The sequence below is a fragment of the Rhinopithecus bieti genome, unplaced genomic scaffold, assembly GCF_001698545.2.
Source record: "Rhinopithecus bieti isolate Rb0 unplaced genomic scaffold, ASM169854v2 scaffold_17772, whole genome shotgun sequence".
Lineage (NCBI taxonomy): Eukaryota > Metazoa > Chordata > Mammalia > Primates > Cercopithecidae > Rhinopithecus > Rhinopithecus bieti.
Genome location: NW_016808887.1, coordinates 14,979 through 23,647, shown reverse-complemented (window position 1 = coordinate 23,647; position 8,669 = coordinate 14,979). Strand labels below are relative to the sequence as shown.

At 35.6% G+C, this 8,669-nt stretch overlaps 1 protein-coding gene across 1 annotated transcript in view; it reads right to left on the bottom strand.

Annotated features, from left to right (window-relative positions):
• Positions 1-3,359: 3,359 nt before the first annotated feature.
• Positions 3,360-8,669, bottom strand: part of LOC108539172 (uncharacterized) — a 14,434-nt gene continuing 9,124 nt past the window's right edge. Inside the window, exons 4-6 of the mRNA XM_017887679.1 lie at positions 7,114-7,152; positions 4,698-4,736; positions 3,360-3,565 (exon numbers count right to left, since the gene is read on the bottom strand). Of these exons, the coding sequence (XP_017743168.1) occupies positions 3,360-3,565; positions 4,698-4,736; positions 7,114-7,152 (284 nt within the window). The remainder of the gene's footprint in view (positions 3,566-4,697; positions 4,737-7,113; positions 7,153-8,669) is intronic.

Genomic DNA, 8,669 nt, shown 5'->3' with positions numbered 1-8,669 from the left:
AATTCAGAATGTAATGTAAGGGGGGTGGAGCTAAAATATACAGTCTTTGTTTTATTTAGATCAAAGTTAAGTTGTTTTCAACTTGAAATAGCTTATTATATCGCTAAGATTTTTTGTTCAGCCTCCTGGTAACCACAAGGTAAATACACAAAAAAATAAAAAGCGTGAAACCAAAATGTCCTCTTAGAGAAAATCATTCAATCACAAAGGAGGACTGTAAGAGCAAGGAAGGAAGGAACTATAAAACCATTTGAAAAAATTGACAAAATGGCAGTAGTAGGACCTTATCTTGAATGTAAATGGATACATTCTCCAATTAAAGACACAGAATGGCTGAATAGATTAAAAAAGAAGATGCAACTATATGCTGCCTGCAAGAGACTCACTTCACTGGTAAGGACACAAACAACTGAAAGTGAAGGGATAGAGAAAGATATTCTATGCAAATGGAAACCAAAAGAGAGAAGGAGTAGCTATACTTAGATAAAATAGAACTGGAATTTAAAACCATAAAAAAGGACACACAGAAGGTCATTACATAATAAAGGGGTCAATTCAGCAAAAGGATATACAATCACAAATATATAAGCACATACAATTGGAGCACCAAAATATATAAAGCAAATATTAATTAATTTAAGGGGAGAAATTGACTGCAATACCTTAATAGTAAAGGATTTTGAAATACTACTTATGTCAAAGGACAGATCATCCAAACAGAAAGTCAACAAAGAAACATTGAATTTAAACTGTAACTCTAGACCAACATACCAACTCTGGACCCCACAGACATTCACAGAACATTCCCTCCAATAGCTACAGAATACACATTCTTATCAGCACATAAAACATTCTCCAGGTTAGATAATATATTAGGCCACAAAACAAGTCTTAACAAATTTACAACTGAAATCATGTCAAGTAATGTTTTCTGACCATGATGGTGTAAAACTAGGAAACTTTACAAATATATGCAAATTAATCAAAATGCTCCTGAACAACTAATGAGTCAATGAAGAAGAGACACCTGCACTCCTCTGTTTATGGAAACACTATTCAAGATAGCCAAGATATAGAGTAAACCTTAGTGTTTATCAGTTGATGCAAGGATAGAGAAAATGTCATATATATACATAATGGAATACTACTCAGCCATAAAAAAGAAATCTGTCATTTATGGCAAAACATAGAAACCTGGAAACCCATGGATGTGGAACCTATAGATATGAAGGACAAACTGTATTTCCAAACAGCTAGATGAGAGGATTCTGAATGTTCTTACTGTAAAGAGATGATAAATATATGAGGAGATAAATACACTAAATACACTCATTTTATTTTTTATGCAATATACATACATATTGAAACATCACACTTATGCCATAAATATGTACAATTATGTATCAATTAAAACAAAATAAACAGATATGAATGCTTTTAAGCATTCCAATTTAAAAGCATTGTCAGACTGGATTTTTTTAAAAATATAAGAACCAACTGCATACTCTGTACATCAGGTATACCTTAAATATAAGGAAATATGCAATGGAAGTAAAAGAATGAAAAAAGATACTCTGTGAAAAGACTAACTTTAAAAAGCTGCCAATTAAAAAAAAAGCTGCATGGCAATATTACTATCACAAAATCAGAATTCGAAATTAAGGGTATTACTAGAGACAACAACATGAATCGCATAATGATAAAGAGCCAATTCATTAGGAAAACATAACAGTCCTAAAGATGCATGCACTAAAATATAACTCCAAAATACATGAAACGCAATTAACATGTCTAAAACAAGTAACATAACAACAATAATAAAAAAACAACAGTTGGCAATTTCAACACGTCTCTCTCAAGAATTGATAGAAGAGGAAAAAACAAGATTTCAAGAACACTATCAACAAATGACTTAATTAACATTTATATACTCAGCAACTGCAAAATACACATGTATATATTTAGTACACACAGAACATTCAACAAAGTATATCGTAGGCTAAACCAACTCAAGAAAATAATTTCAAAAATTGAGATTATATAAATATGTTCTCTGGTCACCATTGAGAAATCAATAAGGAAAAAATGCACTAAAAAACACCAATATTTGGATTTCAACAGGCTTCTACATAACCTATAACTCAAAATAGAAATCAAAATGAAAATTTGAAAATATTTTGACCTGAACTATAATGAAAACATAACATAAAATATGTGGAAGGCAGTTAAAAATGTACATAGGACAAACTTACACCTTTAAATGCATTAGAAAAGAAGATTTAAAATCAATGATCTAAACTTTCACCTTAAGAAGGTAAAAGAAAGCAAATTAATAAAATGTGTAATCAATGAAATAGAAAACAGAGATATAATAGAGAAAAATAACAAAGTCAAGAGCAGTTCTGGAGAGATTCTTAATTAATTAAGTAGATAAACTCTTCACAAGACTGATGAGAGGGAAAAAAAACCTTACTATTTTAAGGAACGAAAGAGGGGACATAACTATAGATCCTACAGACATAAAAAAGAATATTATAAACATTAGGCCACAAGTCTAATCATTAAGTAAAATGGATAAACTTTTCTAAAAAAATACAGTGTCTGAAAAAAACCTATCCCAACAATAAATGGAAAATTTGAATAGTTCTCTATTAAATAAATTGAATCTGTAATTTAAAATCTTGCCCTTGCCCAAAAAAAAAAAAAAAAAAAAAAAAAAAAAAAATCTTCAGTGCCGGAGCCTTCAGTGGTGATTGACAAACATTTAACTAAATCTGAACAATTTTTTCAGTTATTTAGAAATTAGAAAATGAGAGAACCTTTTCCTAATCATTTTATCAGCCCTCATACCAAACTCTAACTCTAATAAGGGAATCATATTTGCCTTTAAGACCTATGCCTAAGGGTCCTTCAGAAGCTGCTTCTCTGTCTTCTGGGCTTGACCTTGTGGGTCACTTGGCCAAGGGACAAGAGAAAGGTGGGCGGGTGGGGGTAGAGGGAAAGGCCTGGATGGGAAGTTACAATCCCTGAAACAAACAGTCCCCCCTCAGAAGCCCAGACTGGGGTCATGGGGAGGATGAGGAGGGCAACTATCTGGATCTATTGGACCTGTGTGCAGTCAGCCAAATCCCATGAGAAGGACCAGAAGGAGGAACACAGTACACTGCCCAGATTCCGTCCTGAGTAAGACTGAGTAGGTGTTGTATCTGGGGCCCCAGGCAGTACAACAAAGGGGGTGGCATGGGGCGGGGGGCACAGGGGCAGGAGTCGTGGAAGAGCTGCAGAGAAGACAATGGGGAAGAGCTCCTGCGGTGTCAGGTGGGGATGGGGACAGCTGAGATGAGTTTGGAGGACTGTTTTCAATTAAGGGCCCTGCAGCTGCAAAACTGCAGTCGCCGGGCGTAAAGGAAAGAGAAGAAAAAGAAATGAACACGCTGGCATGCAAATTGATCCACACTCAATTTATTGTTTCTTTCAGCTGTGACCACGCAAGGAAAGACAGAATTTTCATTTCTTAGCGAGACTCTCGATGTTATCCGTTGCCTTCTGAAGGAACCACTAGTTACTGTGGAAGAGAACAAAAAACACGTGCTCGAAGTACTGACAGCAAACTCCCTCCCACTGTACAAGCAGCTGGGGTACTGCCAAGTGGAAAATTCATGTGGCACCAAAAAAAGAATTATTGAAAGGATGTTTACAATTTTGCCTGTGAAATTATTTGACCATGAGCCACTTATTTACTTTGTGCTTTTCTTTGATTTCTGAGGAACCATCACATTTAATCAGAAGTACTTGCAAATGAAAAAATTAAAATTATTTCATATAAAATGAAATGTTTATGAATTTAGCAAGTTAATGTCTTTAAATATTTTAGAAATTTAAGTTCACATTAATTTTCCTTTTTTCATACCTTGCAGCCAATTATTGTGTGTGTGTGTGTGTGTGTGTGCGTGTGTGTGTGTGTGTGTGACAGTATTTTGGCCTTTTGGTCTTTGGAAATTCATAAACCTGAAGCAGTGTAGCCTATGCTGCCTAATGAATAAAATGGTCCCAATTACAGATTTGTTTTATAAACAAATTTACAGATCTTCCATCTTATTAGGTACAACTCTTTAATTCTAGTCTATCAACAAGAGCAAGTTCTCAATAAACTTAAGAGAACTTTACTAAACTGAAAACAAAAAAAAAAAGAAACTAAGTTATTTAAATACTCATTAGTAACTGGATTAGTAAAGATTGGTCATTGAACATAGGTCATTTAGGCTGGACATGATGGCTCACGCCTGTAATCCAAGCACTTTGGGAGGCTGAGTGGGGGGCAGATCACCTGAGGTTAGGAGTTCAAGACCAGCCTGGCCAACATGGCGAAACCCCGTCTCTACTAAAAATACAAAAATTAGGTGGGCATGGTGGCACAAGCTTGTAATCCCAGCTACTCAGGAGGCTGAGGCAGGAGAATCACTTGAACATGGGAGGCAGAGGTTGCAGTGAGCTGAGATCGCACCATTGCACTCCAGCCTGGTCAACAGAGCAAGACTCTGTCAAAAAAAAAAAAAAAAAGAATAAAAGAAAGATAGGTTATTTACTGGTGCAGTACTTTAACCAATTCATCTACCCAATCCATACTTAGGAATTAATTGTGTATTCTAATTTCATACATGTATTCATTTTTAAGAAACACCTTCTAATATACTTACCTACTGCTTTGTGTTTGGGTACTTTCCTGTGATTTGGATCTAAGTAAATAAGGAAATAACATTTTTAGGTTGTTATAATACAACCTGTCAAAATTATGTTGTATTTATTTGCTATGGCAATTTCTTCCTCTTTCCCTTCAAAGTTGTACTAAAAAAGAAGTATTTGCCAAATTTCTACCTCTTTTCCATTTTCTTTTTTTAGAGATGGAGTTTCACTTTGTCACCCAGGTTAGAGGGCAGGAATATGATTGTGGCTTACCGCAGCCTCAACCTCCTGGGGACTCAAATGTCCTCCTGCCTCAACCTCCCAAATATCTAAGGCTACAAGCATGCACCAACATGCCTAGCCATTTTTTTCTATTTCTTTGTAGAAACAGGATTTCAGTTTGCTGCCCAGGCTGGTCTTGAACTCCTGACCTCAAGCAATCCTCCCACCTTGGCGTCCCAAAATGCTGGGATTATAGCATTTTGTCATGTGAGCCACCACATCCAGTCTTTTCCATTTTTATATCCACAGATTCCTTATTTCTGATCCCCCAACTAAAAGAATGGGAGAGAAAAATAATGAACCAAAGACAAATTAATCAAGATTAATTCACAGAGAAGATAAAACAATATGATTGAGAGTCTTCAGTGATAATATATAATTTCACTTCTTCCATCCTTTCCCTACCTTCGCTCTTTGATATCTTCAAAACTTAGTGTTGATTTCCCCTACAACTCTGACCATGAAACATTCTTATTTAATATAATTAGTTATCTCCCAAACCAATAAAAAGATTTGTATTTATAGACATATGAGTCTACTGACATATACACCCATTAGATTTCTGGCTTTAAAAAATGTATATATTGCTTCACTGTGTTTACCCAAGGAATTGGCTCTACCAACATCTCCCACTGGCTTACCAATGGCAACAAAAGTACTAAAAATATAAATGTAAAAGGAACAGAAATACAAGAAAATACAGTAAATGCTACAACAGTAAAGGACAGCAATTATGTCTGCTTAGCCTACTAAGTTTAAATGAAAGAATAATCACAGAATACCTTTCTGAGTATGCTAAACAGAAAGTTAGAATAACGGGTTAACCTTCCAAATTATACTCCCCAAATCCAGTGTATATTATCCTATAGATGATGCCCTTGTCTATCCCTCAATCTAGTTGAATTGATTACTTTTAAAGAGGATGATTATGATATGATTATGGCATATTTTATGAGGAGAGATCATGTAAGGGGACAATCAGAGTAGTTACACCACTAAGAATTATATGTGCATATGTGAACTTCAAGAGTAACCACTCATTCGTTAAGCAAGTATTTGTTGAGCATTAACCCTGCAAGATGCTACCTATAAATAGGTAAGGAAAATAAACATGGACATGACCATCAAGTGATTTCAGAGCCTAAAAGGAGAGCAATGCTTCCAGGTGAGCAGAAGATTGGGAGAATTGCAGTGTTTGAGCACTCTATCACAACTCCGCTGGAGACAGTGACAGAGAATGGAGACCAAACATAACTTAGAGAAAGTAACTGATGTCTGTAAAAGGGTGCTTATGCTAGCAGACTTCCAAGAACAACAGAAAGAATAAAGGAGACAGAAATGCTGTAGCTTTCCTAATGGATGGGGTGCCTTCATGGGGAAAATAGAAACTAAATCATGTTGTGGTGTAGCCTAGAAAATTTAATCTATGTGTATAAAGGATATTTTGGAATAGCAGTGGGTTGAATGTAACTCAAAGAGGTCACTTTAAGGAAAAATACTAGGCAATACAAGAAAATGAAAACTCTACAATGGAGAAACCATGACGAACATAGCAGTAAATATTTGATAACTTCAGAAGGATCACAAAGCCACAACTGTGGGGTGTAGGAAACGAAAAGCTTCTCTAAACAAGTTCAGAGAACCCTTGTCAACACAGGTGTGGGACATTGAGGGTCTGTGGGAAATGTAGAATTTTAGTGTGTTTGTAATACTGTCTCCTAAACTCTTCCTAAGTGGAAATAAGCATTCACTCAGTTGTTCACATTGAGTTTTTGTGGGTGTAAATGCAACCTGAAAAAGTACTATTTCCCCTTTGAGCATCCCAGAATAAAGGATGCAAAATGTTCAGCTTATGATTTAGTTTCACAAAGTAATTATAAATATTTGTCTCTTATTAAATTCCACTAACTTATTTCTTATGTACCACAAGAGTAGGTAACCAACAAAAATTTAGTCAATTGAAGAAAAAAGATTAATGGAATTTAATGCTCGTTCTAGAATGGGAAATATTAATAAGTTGGGTTTGGTGTAGACTTTATCAATTGTGGCTGCTCAAAAAATGTTGTGCAATTATTTGGGAATTATCAACTTTTTCATTCTGAATTTTCAGCATACTTATTTATAAGTAACACTTTCTATCTTGCTTACCTGCTAGTATATGCTTGGGTACTATCTTCTGATTTGGATCTAAAAATAAATTAAAAACAATATCTATTAAATATTGTTAAAAAATAAATTTAAAACACTATCTAAAAGTTAATACTAAGAGCTTGCCTACTTTGAAAATGAAAAGCAGGCCATTTTACAGCACCAAAACTAATTATTTAAATATTTGGGGCATGCAAATAAATAGCATTCTTTTTTACTCAAACACCAAATGCAACTTTTGGTACAAAATGTAAATTCTCTAGTAGAGAAGAGTATCAAGATAGCAGAGGTTTTTCAAATTACTTTGAAGTTAATACAAATTTAACTGTAAATATCTAAACCTGTCCTTCAGCCTCCAAGTTAGTTTTGTATTTGTTAATACACAAATTGCAGCAGTTTGTAAATTAAAACTTACATTTACTTCTGACCAGTTTGGCAGACTGGACTAATAGGAAAACTTATCCTTTCTATTAGATACATAGAGAAAAGCTGAAGAAAACAAAAACATATACATAACTAAGACTGACAGTCACAAAGTGTTTTCCTTCTATCATTTAAACAAAATAAAGAAATTAGAAGCTCAGAGGGAAAACAAGAGCTAAAGCTGAATTACTTACACCCTAAAAGATGTGGTTTTCATTAACACTAGCTTGGAAGGAGTTGAGGGCATGGATCTTGACGTGTTAGAAAGCTGGAATGGAGCTGTTTTCCAAGCCTGGTAGTCTTTAATGAAAATAATAAAAGCTATGACCACTGCACTTCAGAGCACAACTAGCAAATTTTCTCAGCCAAGTGAAAAGAAAAGGATTATCTAGAGATGCAGGAATCACAGGCCTGTACCATGCAATGCAGACCTCAACTGCTCAGTTCCACTACCTGCAAATCTGAAAGAGCAAGCATGGAAAACATTACGACATTCATGCCCCAGGAGAAGCAAACGTGAAATACTCTCATCCTCCCAATGCGTGCCTCTACAACTCAGGGCATGCAGAATTTCCATGAGAACAATCACTGCCCTTGAGGGTGGACTTATCAGTCTAAATTGCAAAACAAAAATTCACACATCAAGATCAACAGATAATATAAAAATCTTCAAAATAGAAATATTTAGGATCTCCACACAAATCAAGACAGGAATGAGGCAAAAAAAATAGCTATTAGGAAAATGGAGGATTTGAAAACTGATATAAGGAAGTGAAACAATGTCAGATAGAGAGGTAGAAAGGCGTAACACATGAAGACGCCAGTTAAGGCCGGGCGCGGTGGCTCATGCCTGTATTCACAGTACTTTGGGAGGCCGAGGCGAGTGGATCATGAGGTCAGGAGTTCAAGACCAGCCTGGCCAAGATGGTGAAACCCTGTCTCTACTAAAAATATAAAATTAGCCAGGTGTGGTGGCAGGTGCCTGTAATCCCAGTCACTCGGGAGGCTGAGGCAGGGAATTGCTCGAACCCAGGAGATGGAGGTTGCCGTGAGCTGAGATCGCACCACTGCATTCCAGCCTGGGCAACAGAGCAAGACTCTGCCTCAAAAAAAAAAAAAAAAAAAAAAAAAAA